The sequence below is a fragment of the Aplidium turbinatum genome, chromosome 16, assembly GCF_918807975.1.
Source record: "Aplidium turbinatum chromosome 16, kaAplTurb1.1, whole genome shotgun sequence".
Lineage (NCBI taxonomy): Eukaryota > Metazoa > Chordata > Ascidiacea > Aplousobranchia > Polyclinidae > Aplidium > Aplidium turbinatum.
In genome coordinates this window covers 7,766,697-7,792,657 of record NC_137487.1, presented here as the reverse complement: position 1 = coordinate 7,792,657, position 25,961 = coordinate 7,766,697, and the positions used below count along the sequence as shown (strand labels likewise).

The following is a 25,961-nucleotide window of genomic DNA, read 5'->3' as shown; positions in this document are numbered from 1 at the left end:
TTGCTGCTTCATATCGTTTCTTTGGTTGCATAGCAACCATAAAAGGACGAAGGAGGCAATGATATAAAAATATCTTAATGTCAATTGCACTATGCGCAACACCTTGATACTGTGTTGACACCTCAACTTGTGAGCTGCAAACTACTTTGTTGATTTTTCAGACTTTGTCATGGCGTTGTGAATTTGTAATGCAGATTTTATTGATGATGAATAATAGTAACTATGTACAGCAGAATAATTTCAAATGATAAATTTCAACATACCATAAAATTAAAAAAGCTTTGATAATGCAAAGCAGATAATAATACATACTACAATTGAGTGGTTTTCAACCTTTTTTGCACTGCGACCCTCCAAGAGCAATCAATGCAGCCCGCGAACCTTCACAAAAATATTCAATAAAAACATATCAAATGAAAAATTTAGCCAAATTTAATTCATGCTGATTGCTGACATCCAGTCTATGTTGCATTTTTCTGTTTTATTGTAAAGTTTTGAAATCAAAAATGTTTTATTTACTGCTTTTATTTTATTTACTCTGATTAGTTCTATTTCCTATAAAGCTTGGCTAGATTATACGAGAAAAAATATTAAATAAATGCTACATGTTGGCATTTTCATCAGTTGCATTTAAATTATAGTAATCTTTTATGCATTTAAGGATATACAGTCTGCACAAAGCAACGTATCACAACTAGGTGAAAATATCGAATGCCTTCCTAATGTAACGTCTGAAAGCTTGCCTTAAACAATTAGATAATCCTCGGTCCAGGAATGGTCGATTGCGTAAAACACAGTTCTTACTCTTGTTTTGCAAACAATAATTGAAAAAGATACATTGGCTTTCAAGGGAATCGTAATCCCCGAAAAACGGAAAACGACCCCCATAGAAATCGCGAATTCCATATTAAAAACCACTTCTATAATTGCTACAATTTTGATTCTACAATAGTAGATTTACTTATATCATTTTATCGTTGTAATCCATATTATACCAATTGCTTTCGTTGACATTTTAATTATATTACAATGAAGGAGTACAACTAATAAAATAATATTGACACAAATAACGTTTACGACACTGACCCCAAAAACGTTAGAAACAAGTAATTCCAAACGGCAAAATAACAACATCAAAGTAATAATTTTGAAATCTTTCAAAGAAACAATAAATCTATTATTATCAAAAGTATCATATTATGTGATTTCAACGACTCACAAACATAGTAGATTAGTAGTGTTACATGAATTTTTGTTTGAACTGTTATATTTAGTGTTAGGCCTATAAGCGTGACAACTTCAACAACATTTCGGTAGCAAATGGATGGATGAAAATGAGTTTAAGGGTATGTAGCCTACTATGTAAGTTCATATGCTATTATCTTACAATCACTTTTGTGATTTCGAAGCAATAGTCTAAACTCAAAGCATTTTGTAACCAAGACGACTCATACAAGTTGAAGTTGTACAATTGTTTTTAACAGATGAGATATTCCATTCGAAGAGCAGAACCGTAATGAGATTCGACAACAATCAATCGAAAATACCGAGCTGTGATTGGTTGAGGAAACATGTTGATGACGTAAGAGTTTCGATCAGCGTTTCCTCGAAAAATCTGAAAAAAGTGGAGATTGATAAAATAATTGTAACCAGCACTTTGTCATTAAGTTCTTAATTAATGTCCCAAAGGCTGGCGCTGTATTATTTTCTAGACGCAACAACTACCTGCGATACTGTTGGCACCGGGGCCTTACTTGCAAGCTGTTTCGCATGCTTTTAGACTAACACTCGGTTTATTAGATTGTTCAAGTTTGTCAGTAGCCTAACAGAAGCTTCATTATTTCCATCGGCAACTCATGACAAAGCAGACTAAGACAAAAGAAAGGTTGTATCTCACAGGGATTAGTCTTGACTCCACTTTTTCAACATCAACATCTACAAGTCTGGCATATGCGTGCCCACAATATACGTAAATGCAAACACCACCCTAAGGGTAAAAGAAAATATAGAAGACAGCCTAAACCAACACCCGAAAGCCTTTTTAGCATATCGCCGAAATGGCAATTGAAACTTAGCGAATCTAAAGCTGTAGATTTTTATTAGAACAACAGGGAAGCTTCTTGTAAGCTGAATGGTTGAGACCAAGGGGATTTTTCTTCTGCCCTAAACCAAAGTATATTTGAGTAACATTAGACAGATCGATCATGTACTTCCACCACTAGGTCTCATTTTACAAAGCTGTTCTGCACTGTAGAAGGATTCAAGCTCCAGCTCAGAATCGGAAGAGCCAACCCACATTTTCCACTCCAAACGCCTCTAACCTTTCAAACGAACACTTCCGTTTACAAAATTAAAAACACTCATTGAAAGTAGCCTCCGCACAGCCTACCTTGTCGCCTCCTGATTCATTCGCGATCATTTGCAATTGACTTGATGAGCTTGTTCCATATGACATTTTATATCTCGTAATCCAACAATTGGAGGTTGGTCTTCCCTGGGTTACAACACCAACGACTTTTACTTGCTTCTGCAGATCTACTTGCACCCACTCACCAGGTGTAGTTAATCCTGCAAAATAGTGGGCAACGCTTGTCAGTCGTGTCAATATGCTATTAAAATATCTTTCAATAATTCTAGGCCAATTTGTATTCTGCTCGGTTTCAAGGCATATGTTTTCTTGCAATAAAGTTTCTGGGGCAGTTTTTTTTCGAAGTATACTCGACTGTTCAAATAGAATATTTTGGTCAGATAAAAAGTTCAAGACGAAAAGAAATTCTTTCGTTCTAATTCAAAACCTGAGAATATTTTTGAAAATAATAAACGTATGAAAGAAAGCTGTTTTCAATAATATAAAAAAGTGCATAACTATTTGTTACACTATAAAATATAAATAGTACTTTGTTTTGTCAAGCAATCATAATAATCTGCTTTTACACGCGGATAATTTGTCATAGCATCTGATCTAACATCACAGATAAAGTCACTAAAAAACAAGTTGTTACAATCAGCTAAAAAAACATAAAGTATGAGACAGTGCCGGTCTTTGGGGTGTGCAAACCGTGCGATCGCACAGGGCCCGCAAATTAGGGGGCCCGCAATTTACTCAGAAAATGCAGTAATTTTGTCATTTCCAATGGAAAAATTCAACAAGTGAATTCAACAAAGGAATTAGCAACAAGAAAGACTCAATGGGTGCAACCTATTTCGTCCCCTGAAAAGATCGAGAAAAAAAAACAACATGGCCGAAGTTGCTGATCGGAGTTGCCGCAAACATTTCAAATTTCTCTCGATCTTTTCAGGGGACGAAATTTGATTTTGTTAACTCCGATTTCAGGGTACGAAATCGGGGTACGAATTTTTCAGGTAACAAAATAGGTTGCATCTAGACTCAACATAGCTTTATTTCCAAAAAACGCCCAAGAATGCATGATCTTATTCTTTTGCTATGCCACTGGACAGCACCATTTTACAGTAGGATAATATTCATACCCAAATTTTGAACATGCTCTCAAAATGCCCTAAATTCAAAGTAATATTTCAAAATTTTCTGGGGGAGGCCCCCCCAGACCCCCCGCTGCTGGGTGTCAGACCGTCAAACCACCCCCTCCCCTTTCAAAATAGGCCTCCCCAGCTACGCTACTGAGTTGAATCATTGTCATTGGGGCCCGCAAATCATATTCCGCACAGGGTCCGAAATACCCTAAGACCGGCACTGGTATGAGATCACGGTTGGTAAAGCTCGATTTCCAATAAGTTGCTCGCGTCTTTAAATTTAGCAAAAACGAACTAGTTTTTTAGGGAAAATTATAATATATATGCATCGAACTTTTATGAATCCCTGATATGCTGGCACACACCACACACACCTCCGACCTCAAGGCCCTAGCCACTATACTGCCTCCAGCCCGAAGTAGGAGTTTTAAAAATGGCCAAAACCTTCTGAATCAGAAGTTACTTCATCAATAGCCTATTCAAAAATATTTTTGAAACATGTGACATATGTTTTCACTTATTGTTACTTTATTAGTTGCTTTTGTTTTACCAAGAGAAGTAGAAGCTGGCAACAGGCTTCAAAAATTATCTCTGATGTTACATCATTAAACCATTAGAGCCTGCATCTTTCTGCTGCTATGAATTTTTGCTTTTGTGGCTAATAAGTATAAAACTATATCACGCATTTGAAAATAGGCTATGGTATTACTTTACTTTTATCGCTTATAAGTTTGCGATTTTGTACTTGAATACAGTGGTCAAACAATTAATGGCAAGATTGCTTTGAATTAGCAGTGTTGTAACATACGTGATTGGTTCTACAAGTCAAAACATGCTACCGTACTCTTATTGTAGCCTATAGCTTTAGTCAGTTGTAAAATTGCTTTGACAAAGCGCACAATAAAGTTAATATTTTTAAATTCCTTTTAAATAAATAAACAATTGTTAAAACTCAGAAAACACAACTTTTACAATACTTGCTAAACTTTACGACAAAATTTTAGCAATTTTCGAAAAGTAAGTCTAATTTGCGCACGACACTTCCCCATTTCTAACTCTAAGTTCGCAATGGTGACAATCTCTCGTCTAGTGGGTCAACCTTTTGTAGAAACAACAGAAAAAACGCACATCTGCACAATGTATTGATCATTGAAAACATGGGAATAAAAACTCAATAATTGTGCGTATCTGACGTTTTGTTGTAAACTACATTGTAAAGGCTGCTTAGGCGAAAGATTTTCGCTTGCTCCTAATATGCATCTTTTCAGTTAAACTTCATAGTTATTTGCATTGTTATGGAGTTAAAAACCTAAAAGATTTTGGAGTCAAAGTCTGATGTTTATGATCCGAATTTACAACGCATGCTTTGAAAATCATAAATAAGGGCCTACTAGTGGATTTCGGTGGAGGCCTGATATTATGGTGTTCACAAGGCCCTGTGTACAACAAATCTGAATTAATCACAAACAAGTCACTACTATGTTCCAAAAAGACTTTAGCTTTTGCCAAAAAAAAAATAAACGTTTTAAAAATTATACACAAAATGTGACAAACCTAACAGCATCTCTGAAAGCCATTATTGAATCCATAAAGCCTATAGCCAGGGCTACTATCGATTTCCACTCAAAAATAAAGACAAGACAAAAAATAGCACTTTTTGGATTAAACATCAGCGCATTTGTCATTTACTATCGATGTCATATTTTACCATAATTTTAACAATATCTTTCAGCAATTCCTAGTTTTTGGAGAATACTCTGTGCAAGTGCATCTCACGTCATCTGCAACTTAAGTTTACTTTTACTTGCAGCAGAGATTTAACTTTTCTATCATGAAGGCTGTTCCTTTTATGACACAAGTAGTCTAAACTCAGGGGCGTAGCCAGTACAAAGCTTTGGAGAAAGGGAAAATGAGTATTATTGCAAAATTTCCCCTTTTGCCTCCCTCTGACTACTCTCTTATCTACACCATCAATTAACATTAACAAACGAGGTAACTTCAAATCAGCCACGAATAGTAAAATCAGAAAAAAACATGTAAGCATTTGCAATACTGACGGTGTTACTGAAAGTAAGACGAAATAAAGACTGGTCGAAAATAAGGACATTTCTTAGAAATACGGACAAATACCCGATAAGTTATAGTAGATACAACAAAACAAGTTAATGGAGGTGTGTAAGTGATGCATACATGGCTAAAATAGATCTACAAGGCACAATTTCGTGCATATGTTAAATTTTATGTAAACTATGCTCAAAAACAGACCTTCAGTTTTAATCGTAGCCTACATTTAGTTTGCCAAATGTTCTTCTTTTCTTCCGTTTTTGTTACATCTTTTTATGGATACAGTGACTTTGCTTTTTAGAGATGACTTATTGTATTAATCTTTTGACGTTAATGACAGTTTGGCCTGTTTCTTCAACAACAATGTTTTCTTCAGAGTTGATTTCATTGTTTGTTCCAGACTAATTAACAATCAATAATTAAAAATTTATTTAAAGGTATCTGCATCATTTCGCACTTTACTTTTATTTTTATCAAAATAGTTTACTTACGTCCACTTCGAGGATACCAAAATCCACGTGGCTCTCCGGTGTTGTCCAATCTTGCATATCGCGGAGCATACCCATCACTATGCATCGATGAAGCTGAAAATGCGCTGTCAGGTATGCGACCATCTTTGATGCCAACGCCACATGCACGCACTAAGTTGAAATGTAGGTTTTAAAATAAACTATTTGTTTGAAAAAATTCTACTGATGAACAGCATTTTAAGTTTTCAACAAACTGCATCAAAAGAATATTTCCTTATTTTAATATGACATTTACACAAGTTATTATTTGCATGCACATCATACAAAATTTATAATTGTTGCCCAGTGCTGTTTGTATTATAAAAGAGACTTAGTAAAACCCAGGGATATTAGAACACCGGGATTGCTGACTTAGCAAATTTCGATAAAGCGATGGACACTAGAAGGGTCAGCGCTGTTAACGCCCGAAAATGAAAAAGGCGAAAGCGCGTGTCAATTACGCTGTTGAGAAGTCGCCTTTTCTAGATATCTGTTGTATTTCTGTTTGATTAACTTAGTTACACCACACTTTAATAGATTACACACAGACCACTTTATTGTACTTTCTCTCAGCTAATCTATCTCATGGTTCCAGTCTCGTAACAGTCGCACGTATTACAAAACGATAGTGAAATATAACAATGGTTTCTATGACGAAACACTGCAATATCCCTGCTGTGAAGCAAGTCTCGTGACTGTATGACAGAAAAAGAAATCCAGTCGTTGCTTTGCAGCTGTGTAGGCTAAAGTAGAGAATCTAACGATGTAGGATAGTGTGATAGTTTCAGCGTTTTATTACCAGTACACTGGCAGTTAAGATTCAGTTGGCTAGTTATATAGAACATGGTTAGTTAAGTTTAGTATTGTTACAGACTTCGAAGAATATCGGTAGTTGGCGTTACTTTAAATGTACATTTTGTACTTTACACGATTGCTGGACTACTGTCAGTATGTTGATACATTTTAGTACGGCATCGGTTTTGGTAGGTCACAGTTTGAATTGAATAAACAAGAGGCAAGCTTGGAGTCAACATTTTAAACTGTAAAAAGCGTTGTTAAAAGAGGTGTAAGATTTTAACGCTTAAATCTAAAATAGCTACAACAACTGCATGGGACTATTAGGCTATAGGTTCTCGTACGTCGTACCTACTAGTCTGTAAATATTGTCGGATTTTATAATTTAGGAATGCTAAAAGTTTCTATAATCTGTCACAGTGTAAGTTGATTTTAAGTTAATTAAGTTATCTGCAAATTTATTCTGTTCATCGCTCATTTTTAAAATCTTGTCACGATGGTGAACACGTGCTGTGTACCGGGATGTAGCAGTGGCTACAAGTCGAGCAAAGAAGAAGACAAGCCCGCTTTATTTAAATTCCCTGCGGATCCTGATATTCGAAGAAAAGGGGTTGCAGCTATTCCACGCAAAAACTGGACTTTAAGTAAAAATCATAGAGTTTGCGATAAGCATTTTCATGCTAATGACTTTCAAACAGTTTCCTTTGATAAAAAGAAAAGACGAAAAGTAAAACGAGAAACCACCGAATTAGTTCGAAAACGGCTAAAACCTACTGTAATTCCAAAAGTGTTTCCAGGACTTCCTAAATATTTATCATCAGCTCAAACTATCAAACGATCGTCTGCGTCCACTGCAGCCGGAAGAGCCGAGAAACAAAACGCAAAAATAGAAAAAGAAAATATGGAGTTTTTAGCAGTCGATGAAATCAAAGACTTTTTTGCACTTAAGAATGAACTTCAAAAAGTAACACTGCCTTTTGGATATGTTTTCAAAACTGAAGAAAACCAAATTTCTTTTTACTTGATTGACAATGCTAAGTTGAAAGAAGCCCCAAAATTGCTTGCTTCAGTGCTTGTATTTGACAACCTGACTGTTTCGGCCTTTTCGTGTACTTGGAGAGTCGTGCCATGCCAACTTCAACCACATTAAACGTCTTTACGCAATTGAAGAACACAAATGTTTAAAAGTTGCCCACACCTTGAAGAAAGTTTCGCTAAATACCAGCAACGTGTCACGAACATCTCCGCAACATGCTTTGTGTAAGTCGCTTTTAAAACAGTTTTAATTTGCAATAGAATACCTAACGTACAGCATTCAATTCCGTTTAACTATTTGTTTTCCGTAGAGAAGATGGTGCATGTGTTTCATGAAACAGTAAAACATATGCTAATTTTCTATTGATTAGCCTAACTCTTATTGGTTACAACTACAAGTAACATGTAAGAAGTACCTGTATGCGTTTGTATACGATGACACCTGCTGCTGATCGCAGAACTAGAATTTGTGCAACTTTTTCTGACTGTAAATTTTATGTTTAGTCTTGTTTTAATTTAAAAGTTATTACTTTTCAGGTGTATTCAGTGAGCCAACAATCACTGCCTTGGAGTATTATGCGAAAGACAATCCAGGCTTTTTGGGGACTGCTCGATTTTTAAAATTTGTACTAGAGATTTGGAAAATAATGTCCTTGAAAACGCCGAGCAAATGTGAGTTTGAAAGTGACAGTACGGTTTTAGTTTTTGCTAGTACATATATCTTACGCTTGCAAAGTTCAATCTGCTAGCAGTGGAAATGGTTGATTACCGTAGTTAAAACGTCCATCTCATGTATGGAATGCCCAAAGTTCAATTCTCAGACTAAAAGCTCTGGCATGACAGAAAACGTATCTGTGTTATGATTTTACATTATGTTGTGTGTCTGTTTGTTTGACCTCTGCAGTTAATGTTTCATGTAATGACCTGCACAATGTTAAGCACTACCGCTTCCACTAAATTTAGCTTAATTTTGAAGAATAATTTCAAAATGATAAAGTTTAACTGTAAAGTATTAATTTATTGCAAACTCAAAGCCTCAATCATTTGTCTCTTTGTTCTCTTTTGACATGTCTGTTTAAGTGGAAAATATCAGGAGTGGTTGATTTTTGTTAATACTTATTATAAGTTGAGTTTCAAGACTTTTATATTTATATATTGTGTAAACAATATTATGTTGCTGTTTTTTGTATGCAGGCTACAGAAAAAGGGATGCCGCTTGCGAGCCTCTTCAACTGACGCAAAGCGAGTCGGACAGCAGGTTCACTTTTCTGAACACGGCTGCCAATATTTTGATATCTTGGAAGCAATCAGGCAAAGCAGGACTAACTAAAGAAACTTTCTTAGCATGCATTCAAAGTATTCAAGCAATGGTGTCTCTGGCTGAGCATTTAATATTCCACCACGACTTTCTCTACGTTCTCCCTGGAAAGTTTTGCTCTGATCCGATTGAGGGAAGATTTGGGTGGTACCGCCAAGTTAATGGTGGCAATTTTTTCATGTCCATAAATCAACTTTTTCAAGCTGAGAAAAAAATCCGTTGCTTAAGCCTAATCGAAAAAGAGTCCATTTTCAAGAAATCTAACCTTGCTCTTCAAAGTGAAAATACATCGTTACATGAGGACTATGTTGAAATTACGGCAGACAATTGGCTTTTAAAATTTTTTAAAACTGCAACCATAGACGAAATTTTCGAAACAGATTCTTCCACCACATACTACGTGAGTGGATACATTGCCAGAAGTGTATCACGGACAAGGAAATGCACCCCGTGCAAAGATATGTTAGTTCAAGAAAACACTGATCCATCCATAACCGACAGATGCTTAAAAAGTAATCCAAATGAACTACTTGCGATGGCAAATCGTGGCGGATTATCGGTACCAACAGAATACTGTTTTACTCTCTGTAGCTTTGCGAACCAGCTGTATGCCGCAGCAATAGCAGATGAGCTCATTCGGAAAAAGCTGCTTGCTACCAGCAATCAGCGAGGTTCATTTGTTGCAGCTGCTGCCAAATTTGCGAAGGACTCAGAGTCTTACAATGTTTTATTTTCGCAAACATGTACTTCAGGCCATAACAATTTCGATTTAATTTTAAGAGTCTCATTTAATTGCTTTGCGAAAAATGAACTGACATGGTTGAATCGTGTGGAAATTGAACCACCAGCAAAAATGTTTCGTACTATTCGCAAACTGAACTCCAAAAGTGCTAAATAAACTAAATGAAAATTACCCCATTTTGTGTTTCAATTCAACGCTGTTTATCTATTTGCTGTTTAAATTAATATTCTTTTATATTTATGCACTTTTGCATTAACATTCATTTCTGTGATGTTTAAATTGCTGAATTTAATGTTGTATAGGCTACTGCTTTATTAATTTTGTTTTATCTGGTGTGAGACTTGAACCAGTGCCATTCAATCATGATCTTGAAAAGCAAGCGTTAAACCGGTAGCCACTTTAACAAGTCGAAATTCTGCCACTGAAATTGACTAGAATGAAACCGCCAACCAATCATAAGCTACGGTTTAAGTGACGTAAAAAATGGCGAAAAGAAGATGATAGAAAGCAAATTAAGTGATGGATTTTTTGTCAGCTGGTTGGCTTAGAGTTAGGGTTAGGGCTAGAAAGTAGTCATTTCATTGACGCGGGTTCGATTCCCACTACTGCTATTTCTCTTTTTCTTCTGTAATTACCAAATAAAGTTCAAAACAAGCATTGACTCTCTGGATGAGTGCGAGAAGGACCACAATTGGACGGTAGCCTCTTATAACATGTTCTGATTGGTTGGCGGTTGCATTCTAAGCAATTTCAGTGGCAGAATTTCGACTTGTTAAAGTGGCTACCCGTTAAACCAGCCAGTCACTAAATGTATGTTGAGGAACATTTATTCTTCCTTAAATGCACTGCAACATAGTCTGATGCAGTAACCCTCCTATTGTCCACTTCAAAACAGAGTCAGCAATCCCGTTGTTCTAGATATCCCTGGTAAAACCTCTTGCTGGTGATAGAATAAAATGTTTTAAAAAAATCTTCATCGGTTCCAATTCCTCTCGGAGTTGTTCAATTTCATTAGGATCGCATTCACAACGACCAGGTGATCCATTATCTCCTCTTGGTCCAGGAGGTCCTGCTACTCCTGCTGGTCCGATCTTGCCAGGACGTCCTTGTTGATTGACAGTAGCAGGATGACCAGGATCGTTGCCTAGGACACCACGACGTAATGGAAGACAAAAGTCATCACCTTGACCGAAAACAACAACCAGACCACAAGAAAAGACTGAACTTATAAAAAGTACATTCATCCTGCAACTGAATACAAATTCGAGGGTAGTTACTGTTCTTTGCGGTATCATGTATTTTAAGTTATGATTATTTTATCCGACAACCATTCCTGTTTTTCTTTAATCTAGATTTTGCTATATAAAAGTACCAACTGAAACAATAGCCTGACTTGGCAAAATCTGCAGATGGCTAGTAATGCTGAATGTTGTTAAATGGAAATGTTTGCACAATAGAAGACCGTAAAACTATTGTAGAAACCGATAATAAGCAGCGAACAGTGCATTATTTGTTACTTTGATAGCAAGGTGTCACATGGTTAACAAATGTTTTTTGAGCTATTTACTGCAGTTACGATGACAATTACGACGATGAGGGGCGACACTGCGATTTACAATAAACCTTACAGCCCAATAATCGCATGCCAGCCGGTAGGCTACAACGTTTTAGAGGGTAGGCACTTTAACAAGCAGATTTTTAATAAACCACGAACCAATCAGAAGCTACGCTGCTCATGACGTCAGCAGGGTTGCGTTTAGGAAGAATAAAGGAAAAACGCAAATTGTAGCTAAATTAAATCATCGCTTTGCCATCGGTTGACTTGGCGCATTGGGTTAGGGCGGTAATAGTCATTACATTGACTTGGGTTTGATTCCAACCTCTGCTATAGCTCTTTTTCTTCTGTAATTACCAACCAAAGTTCAATAAAATTCAATGCCATGTTCTTATTCACGATGTTTCTGACCACTTTCCTATTGTAGTTGTGATAAACTTTGTAAAACCAAAACAAGAAAAATATACACAAAAAGTAAGGAACATGAAAAACTTTGTTGCTGATGAATTCGTTTGTGATCTGGAAAATAGCTTGACCAACCAATAAACAAAAAGGAATGATTCAGTTCATAGCAAATTTAATCATTTCATCGACACTTTTAATGAAACTACAAGCATGCACCTTTACGATTGTTGTCTCGAAGAGAAAGAAAACTCAAGACCAAACCATGGCTAACAAAAGGAATTTTGAACTCCATCAAAACTAACAACAGACTATATCACTTAAAAATAAAAGACCAACAAACACTTCTGCACAAGCAACATACAAAAAGTACTGAAATGTACTTACTCATACCAAAAAGCAAGCAAAAAAAATGCATTACAGTTTTCTTATTACGCAAAGCAAGCACAACACTGGAAAAATATGGAAAACCATTAATGACATCATCAAGTACAAACATAAGCACACAGCTCACATACAAGAAGAAATAATTAGCACTGACAATGAAAAAATATCTGACCCTGCACAAATAAGTAACTGTTTTAATGATTATTTCACAGAAACTGGTCCTTCCATGGCATCTAAAATCCCTCTGCCGTCTCCTGGCTCATTATTGAAATTGCAAAGTGTCCCATTTTCCTTTTTCCTAAAACCTGTCAATCAAGAAGAAGTATTAAAACATCTTAATAATCTTTCTGTCGCTAAAAGTACAGGACATGATGGAATACCTATAAGTTTTGTCAAACTATCCTCACCAATAATCGCCCCTTTCCTCACCAACTTATTCAATGAGTGTATCGATAAAGGTGTATATCCTGATGTACTAAAGGTCGCTCAAGTTACCCCAATCTTCAAAAGTGGCTCCAGGAAAAATTGTTCCAACTATAGGCCCATATCACTATTGGCCCCCTTCACCAAAATATTCGAAAAATGCCTGTATATGAACAAATGTACAATTTTCTAACAAAAAAAGACCTGATCACACCACATCAGTATGGATTTAGACTACAATATTCCACTTCGTTAGCTGTGTCAAACGTTTGTAATAACATCTTAACTAACCTAGATAATAAAGATACAACTTGCTCTGTATTTCTTGATTTAGCTAGGGCCTTTGACACAGTTGATCACACTATTCTCATACAGAAACTGCAAACATATGGTTTTCGGGGCCTTCCATTACAATTTTTAAAAAGCTATATCAGCAATCATCTACAGCACACGGTCGTCAATGGAATCTCTTCAAACTCAAAACAGGTTACCTGCGGTGTGCCCCAAGGATCGACATTGGGACCTCTTCTTTTCTTACTGTATATAAATGACTTACCAAATTCAACAAACATGAATGTTAAACTATTTGCTGACGACACCAATCTTACGATGAGCGACAAATGTGAAATAAATTTGCAGAACAATGTGAATGCCGAAATGCAAAAAGTTTACAACTGGTTGAAGCTTAATAGATTATCGTTAAATTTCTCAAAAACTGAATACATGCTAATAGCAAATAAAAAACACATAAAAAATTTTAACATTAACATTGGTAACACAAGCATTCAACAAAAAGATCAAATAAAATACCTTGGCGTTTACATACTGTAGATAACAAATTAACATGGAAATATCACATAGATAAAATTTGCGGAAAAGTAGCAAAAGGTTCATGGGCGTTGCTTAAACTCAGGAATTATGTCAACACAGACACTTTAAAAGATGTGTATCACGCTTTGATTTTCTGTCATTTGCAATATTGTATTTTAAGCTGGGGAAAGGCCTGTGACAGTGCACTGAATCCTTTAATAAAATTACAAAAAAGGTTATAAGAATAATTACGAAACAAAATTACTATGCTCACACTAATTTTTTATTTTTCAAAATGAACATCTTGAAACTAAAAGACATACATAACATTGAAATAAAAAAACATATGTACAAAGTTCATATGAATGAGTATCCGTCTACGTATTGTGATTTATTTACAAATGCTTTATCTATTTATCAGCATAACACAAGATATCAAACAAGCAACAACTGTTTTATAAATAGATCAAACACAGAATTTGGCAAAAAGTCCATGCAGGTATTGGGACCAATGCTCTGGTCAGAGGTTCCAAGTAGGCTAAAAAACTTATCATTTCATTGTTTCAAAAAAGAGATCAAAACGTTAATTTTACAAAGCTACAGTGCATCGTAAGTGATATGTTATGGAAACCAACTTGTCAGTTTCTTCGGAAACTTGATTATTCTCTGCTTGCTTTATGGAAATTTGTGTTTAGGCCTACGTTATTATCAATGTGTTTTTTTTTTGTGCGTATATGCTGTTGTTGAAGCGCGGGAACGTTTCAATTATTTTATTTTTTCTCTTGTATGCTTATTTTAAATGGCAAAATCGTAATTTCCGTAGGGTGGCAATTGACTAGTAGACCGTATGGTCGTCTCGTTGCCTCCCTGTCGGTATGGGAACTTGTGTAACTTTTGTACTGTGAATATTGCATATTTCAAACATATACCTATGTTCCTGTTACTGACAAATAAAACATTGATTGATTGAAAGTTCAAAGTAATAATTAATTCTCTGGCTGAATGCTGGAATGGTCACAATTGGACAGATACCGTAGCATCTCATTGGTTCGTGGTTGGATTGGATATATCTGCATGTTAAAGTGCCTTCCGTTTTAGAGCCGGTATTTATGCATTTATGCAAAAACGTAGCAACTGAGTAGTGATTTTAACGTAAATCAGTTTGAAAAAATTTCAATCAAAAATTGATAAGATGATGAAAATAAAACTCGTGCTTTTTGGTCACCACTGTATTTCTTGTCTTTTTCTTAAGGTAAGCTGTCGAAGAAGTTTTGTTACTCCAAAAACCAATTTACTTATTTTCAATCGTTGGCTATATAGCAATAGGACTAGGCTACTGGCGGCAACAGTAGGAGAATACCGCATAATCATGATGAACTAACTGTATATAGCCTACCCATCTCTAGGTGGCCATGCCATGGCCTACCTAATTCTAAGGTGCAGTGATGACAATTTTGTGCTGTGATAAACCAAATTGTGCAATGATAAACTGCAAAATGCGCAGTGATAAAATAAGTGTTTTTGGACCAAATAATAAACAATGCATACAAAACACAAAGCAGATTTCTTTTATGTCGTCAGTTTCATTTTTTTTTTTCTTCTAAAACCAATCGGTGTAAAATAAATTTTGTTTGAAGTTGTCTGATCTATGATGTAATAATGTCCGCCTGGGATTTTATCAAGTCATTTCCCCAGTGAACGTGAGTGCTCCTGGGGAAACACGAGACCACTTGCAGGCAGTCGCAAGCACGTAAAATTATCAGTGACTGCTTGTAGATGAACATGAATATGCCACCGCTCTCTCAATATTACTCAAGACCTGCTATTTTGAGGTGGATAGACATTGGACAATAAAGATCGCAAAGTTAAGAAAACACCGAGGGCAGGCAAGAGTGGTTAGCAAAAGTTTTTCATAATAATAACGAAAGGGTGATTTCAGACTAAACAAAAACAATTCAAATCAAATTTTGAAAAAAATTAATTTCCTCTTTTCTGCGTAACATAATGTACAATGTACATCGACATGACGTTGGTTTCTTGACAACTAACCTATTAGTTCTCCTGCTGCAAACCTCTTTTGTGTTTTTTAAAGCTTTTCTTGATGTGACATCACATCAAAAGCGATTTAATTACTAATCAAGCGCTTTGCCTGGCTTCAAAAGTTAAAAAATTAAGCATTTTTTAATATTTTTCATCTGTTTTACTTTAGCTTATCTCACTGCAGCTTGACTGGTTATCGCCTCTCTTTAATTTCACAAAACAAATTGGATTTTGTACAGTAGCCTAAATGAAACTGTGATGCGTAGCAAGCAAAACCAAGAGCGAGGTAACCGGAAAAGCCGCTTTTGCTTAAGTTTGCAACTTCAGTAACCCGAATGCTAAGAAGTATTTCCTGTATTTGAAAATTATTTTATTCAATTTCATGTTAATTAAGATTTGATTACAAAAAGTTGGCTTCAAAGCAAATCTGCCCACGGCGAGAAATGCAAGATGATCTTGCCGTTGATTCAACGTTGCTTTAACAAATAACTTTTTTAAATAAGTTTTTTTTGAACTTAAACTTTCAATCACCTTCATTTTATCAAATCGTATTGCATGCGGTGCGTCCCATTGTTCAAGAATATTTTGTTGAAAATATAGCACTTGAAATTGGGTTGAAAAATGTGGACTGGCTACCAAATTTCCAAAGCGACAAATGCGATTTTTGCCGCCATTGGCTTAACGTCGAGTCAACAACTAATTTTTGCACATTGCAAGTTTATTATAAACAAATACATTGGCCGTCTCAAACAAATAGCGCCATTACTGTAGAGCAAAAAAATCCAAGATTGATTAAAAAAAAGGTAAGTTTGTATAAAATTCCTGTTGGCAATTTCTCAGAACTCCTCTTTAGGTGTTTGGGTTTTCTTACTTCAAAGTTTGCTTTGTCTGCTCTTTTTTGGAATGTTTTCCTTTTTCAGAATAACAGTTCACTTTCTATTTTTTTAATTGCCTATTTGCTGCCGTAATTTAATTGAAGTTACGTTTAATTGTGGGTCAGATTCAACAAGTAATGTGGGAAAAAGCAGATTTAAGTGTTGTTATAACGAGATTTACAAGTAAAAAGCAACCAAGACAAGTGAATACATATTTGAAATTATAACACGAATATCCTATTAACATAGCAATTATACCAACGAGTGCATTTATCTTTTATTTAAGGAAAACTTATCATTGATTGATTACCAAAAACTCTCTTGCCCTTCATTTTTCCTTGAAAGCAAGAATACATTATTTTGAGACTTGAACTATTCAACTGCTCATGCATCTGCGATAACTTTTATAGGCTTATTATGCAAATGGAGTTTGGGATTTGTTCTTTAAAACATTTTTATCCGTGCACAAGCTCACAAGACTGTTAACTCAAAGCAGGCTTTTAAGAAGACTTCCCCAATGCCGAAAAAGACTTCGTTTCCTACTAGGTTCTACGCACACCATTAATTGAATACAGAAAAAACTCAGTGGCAGCTGCGGGCTGTAGTCAGACCACGATGGCGTAATGAATGAATTGCTCACCTAGGCTACTAGGTGCTCAATGTGGGATTCATGTCAAAAATCTTAACGTTTTTTATCCCAGTTTTGTGTGACTAAGGAGGAATAGCCTGAAATCAAAACATCGTAGGCAAAGTTTTACTTCATACAAGATCAAGCCGGAAAGTCGTTATTCATTGAAATGATGAGATATTTTATTTGACAAACATCAGCGCCATCTAATGCATGCACTTCAGTCAGATGAAAACATCGAGCTGTGATTGGATGAGGAAATATGTTGAAGGTGTTAAAGCTCGAATCAGCGTTTCCCTGCAAGATCTGAAAACCAAAAGCTAATCATAAATGCAAAGGATACGCTGTAATAAAATATTCCGCGTATTTGCATGAAATCTATATTTTTAATTCCATTTTTGAAAAGGATAGGATGAAATGGCTTAAAGTGACGTGTTTACTGCGATTAAAAGACCAACAATAGCATTAAAAACAAAAAGATATAATAGTTTAAAATAAATGCAGAATGTTAGTCACCGAAAAAAAAAAAGAAAAAGATTTTGGTGTTACTACAGTGTTGGCGTAAATATACAGTATAGCTAAAATCATAATAATCACATCAAGTAACAAATTTACAAAAAAAAAATTGGGTGGCACCAGAGCCAAAACCAAAAACAATGACCAGGTTTAGAAGTGCGGTTCAACATTAAATTCACCTTATAAACTTTTTTTATGGGAACCTAACGATTTCCATAGCGTATTTTTTTGAAATGTTTTGAATAGCTTTTATGGTGATCAGGGAAAAGTAGGCTGCATATTGCATAAGGTACAGTACCAACAAAGTTAAAAATCGGAAACATGACTTCCACTTATATGTTTTTGCATGTAAAATTTGTTACAAAAACTGAAATACATCTGCTTGCAATTTTAATAATACGAGCACTAACTTCTGTCTGTGCTTAATTTGTCCTACGTGTTCCCTAACTTCCTTTATAATGATGTTTTTCAAACCTTTTTTAGCCACGATTTAAGATTCATTCATTTTGTTCTGAAATGACACTCGAGGCCCACTTCTAATCTTGCTTCGCTCTTAGTTCTCATACAGTTTCTTTGTAATCTAAGTCTTCCTGGCTCATGGTTTGATCGCTGCAGTATCATATATAAGGCATGCGTTACCTCACACTTTTGGTATCACTGGGACAGGTTAATATTTAATTGGTACTTAATCTAGTGGAGTGATCAATATTTTTATTTTAAGATCACCGCATTCGTTCTCAATTTTAGATGAGTACATCATCAAATCCTTACATTTAAAATCTATGCTGACCTACAACACAGGTGTGACTTGTCCGTGGCCGACGGTTGGATTGTTAATACAATGCAACTGTGAGAGGGAAGTGAGCGAGTTGATTTTGCAAAATCTAAGAAATTTTGTATGTTTTTTCTGGATTTTGTTTAGAGGAGAGAAGAGGAGCGTGACCAAGTGCCCCCTGGACTCGCGAGTGTCTATGTTATTACCTTGACGTTATGCCAGTGCTTGTGTTACGCTTATCAACAACGTTTTTTTTTCGATTTAAATAATTGCATTGATTGTATCTTCATGTTCAAAAGCGAGGTGATAGTTGCGATATTTAAAAACCTTGGTTACGTTGTTGCGTGCAGAGGCACCATATTAACATGGACGTCGAAGTTTAGTAATGCAAAGTTTCCGCTTGCAGTTGACCAAAGCTAGCATAGAACAGCAACTGATTGTGGTTTTTCAAATTATAAACAAAGTGATATTACTGTTTAGGTTTTAGTTGTGTGGTGTAGCTATGATGGAATGTGAGGGGCCATCCCATAAGTTTACAAAGCGTTTATTCAGCAAACACAAGCTTGTGAAATAATGGAGAATTAAGAATTGTTCAAATAAATTTACCAGAACATCTTGTAAAGCTGATACAACTCGTTTGTTCATTGGGTTTGTTCACGCAATGAAGGATTGTGTTAAAGTGATTAAATTGAAAAGTACTTTTGTTTAAAATGTAATTTTATTCCATATTTCAGCAACCAAGTGATATTAGATTCACTTGTTTTTTTCAGCTGCTCATGCAAATGTAGTTCATCAGCTAAGCATTGCTAGAGAACCTGCTTTCTTTTTTGTTATTTTTCAGAGCTATTTACGCTTCTGCCAACATATCATCTGCAAGCACGTTGAATAATATAATTGATGCTTCGATGAAATTTTTGAAGATACCACTATGAGATGCCAATGAGTTACGTTGATATTTAGTCTATAAGTTGCTGAAGGAGCTGCTACTGTATTTCAAGTCGTGTTGCGACGCGAGATCGTTCATCTTGACTCTACAATCTACACTACATCTATGCAGTACGTAAATTTATGTTAATCATCTTGCAGTGGTTTTGTTAAGAAACTATCATGAGCCAAACTATATGATAACCTTACCTTCTATTCGTTGCTGTATTTGTGGAGCAAAATTTATTGATGATGAACAATAGTAGCTTTATACATCAGAGTAATGTAAAATCATCAATTTTAAAATACGATATGATTAGTAATTTCGGAAATCATTTGAAGCTGGTGATATATCTTAAAAGCGTTGCAATTTTGATTTTCTTACACCCTTTTGCATATTAATTGACTCAGGACAGTTTTGTCACGTGTTTTATCATTCAATCCTAAACCGATTTCTAGTATGGTAGTCATACTAACAATCTTAGTTCATAAGCTTTAATAAGAGCATTTTAAAGAGATTACACATTATTACGTCACATTACATTAGGCGTTTCCAGATAGATCAGGGGTGTTTCAACAGGACCTTGCTCTTTGCCATACGTCGAAAATTGTGACCAATTTTTTTAGATTAAACAAAATAAATTGTTGGACTGGTTTGGAAACTTACAGGATTTAAAGCCTATCGAAAACTTATGGTCAATCGTAAAAACTCGTCTCTGCAAAATGGCTTGCACTACCAAAACCAAGCTGATAGAGACCATAATTCAGGTCTGATACCACGACGAACAAATACAGAAAAACTGCGAAAATGTAATCGCTTCCATACTCAAGCAAGTTATACAGGTGATAGACAATAAAGGTGGTCACACTTCGTATTAAAATGTGAAAAGGTAATAAAAACTTATGCGAATAAAATATTATTTTGATGAAAATAATATTGTTATTGTTTAAAATGTTTGAGTCAATTGATATGCACAAGGGTGTATGATTGCTGACTATAAGGTGGAATACGGCATACTATATTTTTGTAATCCGTGTTGCACCAACTGTATTTGTTGACACTCTTATTTGAATCAATGAACGGAAACAACAAATATAATGCTATTGATACGATTATTATCCAGAAACGCTTACAACAAGTAATTTCAGACGGCAAGATAGCAACGTCAAAGCAATAATTTTGAAATTTTCCAACGAAACACTAAGTCTATTTAGAAGTTTTAGGTGATTTCAACGATTCAAACACATACAGTAGTATCACCTAATTTTATGCTTCAACTTAGATTTAGTGCTACTTAGCCTAAGGGTCAACTTTTAACAAGGTTTTAGAAACAAAGTTGATTGTAAGTTGTAATACATGTGAGTTCATATGCTACTATCTTACAATCACTTTTGTGATTTCGAAGCAATAGTCTAAAATCAAAGCATTGTGTAGCCAAGGTGACTCATATAAGTTGAAATTGTACAATAATTGTTTTCAGCAGATGAGATATTCCATTCGGAGAGCACAAGCGCCATGAGCTGTAACAACGGTCAGTCTAAAATACCGAGCTGTGATTGATCGAGGAAAGATGTTGGTAACGTAAGAATTTGTATCAGTGTTTCCTTGAAAAATCTAAAAACAATAGGACACTGATAAAATAAATGTAACCAGCTCTTTGTAAAGAAGTTCTAAATTAATGACCTGAAGGCCGGTGCTGTATTTCTAGACGTAAGAAAGCAGTATTACTGCTGTATGCGTGGACGTCGCTATAATGGCATCTACCTACAAGTCCTACATCAATATAAATGTTACATAATGGTGGCATTACGTCTAAGGATGGTTTATTGGGCTTTTTAATGTTAATTAACTGTCCAATGAAATTATTTATAATTTAGCTATCTGACTCCACTAAATTCTTTCCACATATTTATTGCTCTAATTATATTATTGAAGTTAACAGAAGGGGTTCGTAATTTTTGTACGTATAACAAAAATAAATTTAAACATTGCAGAATAGTTGAAACAATATTAGATTACAGTTTATTACTATTTAGCAGTCATCCAAATTGTTACGTACAAGGTATAGCCTACATTCTATTCTTTTTTATTCTCTCCTCGTGTCTCGTCTCTCTGAAAAGGGCTAATGCAAACCGTTTTAATCTCAGCTCCCTTTTTCATATTTATCTTGGGAGCAGGTTACATGGAGATGTACAGAATGTTAAAAAATAACATATAGGCCTATATAGCCTACACTAAATTGGTTTACTAGTAAAAAAACGAAAAGTTGTTTAACTTAATAATGAATTGCTACACCATGTTTGTTCATACACATTTCCTTTTAGGCTTAGAAAAGACGCGATCACATCAGAAACGCATCTAAATGACAAATATCGATCACAAAAAACAACATTTTAACTAAAGCTTTTAACACATTTTCGACACGCAACACGGAAAAAAACACGTAACACGTATGATTTTATGAATGTGTTGCAATTTAATAAAAAAACTAAGCTTTATCCTTTGATACATTAGGTCATGTTTCAATCACGAGTGTGAGAAAGGTGAATGCAGCTTGCGCATAATGGCCTACCATGTCGTCACCCGATGCATTTGAGATGGTTTGCAATCGATTTGATAAGCTTGTTGCATATGAAATTTCATATCTCGTAATCCAATGCTGAGAATGAACTGGTCTTCCTTGGGTCACAACGCCAACTACTTGTACTTGCTTCTGCAGATCCACTTGAATCCACTCACCAGGTGCAGCTTCTCCTGTACAGTAGAATAGCAGGCTACATTGTCAGCTAATGTCATGTCAATATTCCATTGAAATATTTATAGGTTATTGTATTTATGCTCCGCTCGGTTGTTTCAAGCCGTATGATTTCTTACAATAAGGTCTCTTAGGCAGTTTTTTTTTTTAAATATTCTCGGGCTTTTCGAATAAAATGTTGTGGTCAAAACGAAATCTTCATATTTTTAGCTCGATTCAAAACGAAACGTTTCTTAATTTCAGTACAAAAAGAACTACTTTCAAATTATTGTATTTCAAAGCCTCAAAATATTTTTAACAACGTGTTAAAGAAAGAAAGTGTGAAAGAATCTTAATCTGCTAACCTGACTAGTGACTAAGCCTTGAGTAGACGGCAAGTGCACATAGCTTAAACCAGGGATGTCCAACCTGCGGCCCATCTGAGATTTTTGTGCGGCCTGCTAGTCATTTTCACTCCAAGTAGTATTTTGAACTTTGAATCTTAGCCTAATTAAAATGTACCAGTCAGCTTTTGGGGGCGCAGTAATAGTATAGTACCTATGGGAGCAACAGGATTATATCTAACTATAAGACTCGAAGAATTAAAGCACGCGTTTAGTACTTAGGTAGCCTAGTGTTTAGTACTTAGGAAGCTTTTGTACCTATTTTCAAATATGAAATTAATGGTTTTTAATTGTTTCTTTATGTACCCATTTTTCTTGAAATTTAATAGGTTCTGCGGCCCATTGAATTATTTAAAGTGACAACGCGACCCATTATAATAATAGGTTGGACATCCCTGGCTTAAACCAATAACATAGCCTGCTTGAATTGCTTTAAAATTGCCTATGTTCATATTGTATTCGTTAATTGCAACTTATATGTTTACTCTCTCTTGTAGTTTTCAGTTGGAACCTTTTTGTTGATCTCAGATTTGTGCTTTCTTTAACTCCAATGTTTTCCGATGCTTTGTTTTAAGTTTGTTTAAACACGACCTACTAGAACACGGCCAAATATGTTGCTATTTGAGGAAATTTCTAAGAGTCTGAATTGTTACAATCATAGCCATGACAAACCTGTCATTTTCCCACTTACAAAAGTATGTAAAATAAGGTATACTTGCATCTAGACATATGTTTGCCTTGTTTAACTGGAGATTAGGTATGCACGTTGAGCACAGTTTACACAATAATAATGTAGGCCTAATATGTGAGACTTTCCAACTGCACCGTGGAGGTAGTAACATAGTTTGGTGTGTCGCTTTTAGTGCAATTGCATGTTTCATTTAAACTATCAAGGATTTTTTGTGGATTTTATGTTGTAAGCTGTCCATTTGATGTGCCAATTTAAATTTTAGTTTGTTTTGTTTTTCGCTAAGTTTAATTTTGCATGGAAACTATGGCTATTAGCGAAAGATCTTGCTATTCAAAAAACCCAACAACTCTGTATGACGAGACTACCACCAGGATGCAGTTGGAAATACATATTTTACATTGTTATTGCGTAAATTGTGCTTAACATGCATATCTAATCTTCGGCAAAACAAGCCAAAAATATGTCTAGATGCAAATATTGCTTATTTTACTTACTTCTGGAAATGGGATGATAACAGGTTTGTCATTGCTACGATTGTAACACTTCAGACTCTTAGAAATTTCCTCAAATAGCAACATATTTGGCCGTGTTCTATAGTAGGTCGTGGTTCAAACCTTCAAATTAAGTGAAAGTAGCCTACACTTCATTTTCACAAAATCAATTTCGTCATGCGTGATGGATCGGTTGATGCAGCTGTCACGTTTGGACAAAGACGTAAATTTTTCTACGAAAATCCCTGCTTTTTTACATGATTCCATTTTCCAGGAGCCATTTCTCAGTGTAGCATATGCTGTTTATTAGGTTGTTGGTAAGTGTTGGTATTGCAGATAGATCTTTTATGAGCTAATGGTTATGTGCTGCTCTAAAATTTATGGGTGCCATTGGTAATTGAGGATAGGTCTGTACATGATGAATTAAAGTAGATACAATAAAAGAACGGGAGATGTTTGTCAGTGGTGCACGCATTGCTAAAATAGATCTACAAGGCATATTTTTTATCCATATCATATTTTTTGTGCAACTATGGTCAAAATCGAACCTTTAGTGTTACATTTAGTTTTCCAAAATCTTCTTAAACCTTTCTTCTTCCTTTTCTTTGATAAATCTTTGTATAGATACAGTGACCTTGCTTTTTAGAGATAACTTATTATATTAATCTTTTGGGACTAATGACAATCATTTAGTCAGTTCCTTCAACCCTACTTTATTTTCTTCGAAGTAAATTTCACTGTATCTTTAACAGTAAATACTCATAATTAAATAGCTTAGTTATGAACCCCAAGTACTTGCTCCACTCAAGTTTCTACGAGTCTGCAAGAGAGCAGCCCAGGCGAATGAAATTGAGACATCTGCTTCAGTACAAGCCAAACAACTCTTGATGAATACCGCTGAAAACCAATTCATCAGTGTGGCTACCTGGGTGGACCACAAATGAAGCTTAAAGAGAAAGAAAAACTCCTCAAGACTCCACAATTTTATCTCTGACACTGCCCCCCACTTAACTAAAATGGTTTTGCCAAGCAAGACTTAGGTTCAGCTTAACCGCTTGCTCACTGGCGTCGAGCTATTCGGACCCAACATGCACAAATGGGAATCGCTCCATCCGCAATCTATAAGTGCGGCAAGGAGGAACAAACCGCAGACCACACATTCATAAACGACGCCATCTACGCCAAATGGTGTGCAACTGTGCATGGTATGCGTGAACTGGCTGACGAATCAATTCAGTGGCTTCTCGACACCTGCCCAAACATCTAGATCGAGTCGCTGCCACTGATCAAGGGCGATTTTATCTGATGTGGGGCCCGGGGCACTTTTAGATCGGGAGCCCCGTGCAAAAAAGTTTTTCGCGCCCTTGAAAGTTACCCACACCGCTGCTAATGCCTTTACGCCAAGCTCAGTTGCCACCTTGTGACTAAAAATTCACCTTGAAAGAAAAAGGAGGCATTTTGCAAAAACTTCGAAGGCTGAGAGAAATTAATTATAATAACACAAAATCACATCTTTTCACTTCGGGGGGAGAGGGTCTTCAAATGGGGGCCCGGGGTAACTGCACCCTTTGCTCCTCCTAAATCCGGGCCTAGTCCCTCGACCCTTGGAGTGGCGATAAAAGTTTATACGAAGAAGAAGAAAAGAAGAGCAAGAAGAAAAAACAAAAGGAAAAGAAGAATAAGAAGAATTAAAATTAAAAATCTCTGCAATCTGCATCATTTTGTATTTCATTTTTTTTTTTAAACAAAATGCTTCACTTACGCCCACGATGAGGATACCAAAATCCTTCAGGTTCTCCTGTGTTATCCAATCTTGCATAATGCGCAGCATACCCATCACTATACATCGATGAAGCCGAAAATGCACTGTCAGGTATGCGACCATCTCTAATGCCAACTTCACAAGCATGAACTAGATTGAGAAGCAGGTTTTCAAATAAACTACTTTATTTGCTTAAAAACGTTCTACTTATGAAATTTGTTTAATAAACTGCATCAAATAAATTTTTCTTAACTCTGATTTACAGTAGCATTCACATACAATCAATACTCAAACTACAGTATTCGCATTCACATTGTATAACGCTGTTTGTATATTATGAAAGAATCTAAGTAAAACCTCTTGCTGGTGATGTAAAGCGTTTAAAAAAAAATCCTCATTGGTTCCAATTCTTTTCGGAGTTGTTCAATTTCATTGGGATCGCATCCACAACGACCAGGTGATCCCTTGTCTCCTTTTGACCCAGGAGGTCCTGTTACTCCTGCTGGTCCGATCTTGCCAGGACGTCCTTGTTGATTGACAGGAGCAGGATGGCCAGGATCGTTGCCTAGGACCCCACGACACAATGGA

The 25,961-nt window shown here is 35.7% G+C and overlaps 1 protein-coding gene across 1 annotated transcript; it reads right to left on the bottom strand.

The window, feature by feature from the left end:
* Positions 1 to 208: 208 nt before the first annotated feature.
* LOC145785155 (retinoschisin-like) lies at positions 209 to 11,199 on the bottom strand. Its single transcript, XM_082596853.1, has 4 exons — positions 10,890 to 11,199; positions 6,048 to 6,197; positions 2,390 to 2,568; positions 209 to 1,615 (listed from the first exon to the last, which is right to left on the bottom strand). Exons 1-4 carry the CDS (start codon positions 11,197 to 11,199, stop codon positions 1,478 to 1,480), a joined length of 777 nt encoding a protein of 258 aa, XP_082452979.1. The 3' UTR covers positions 209 to 1,477.
* Between the last annotated feature and the right edge of the window lie 14,762 nt (positions 11,200 to 25,961).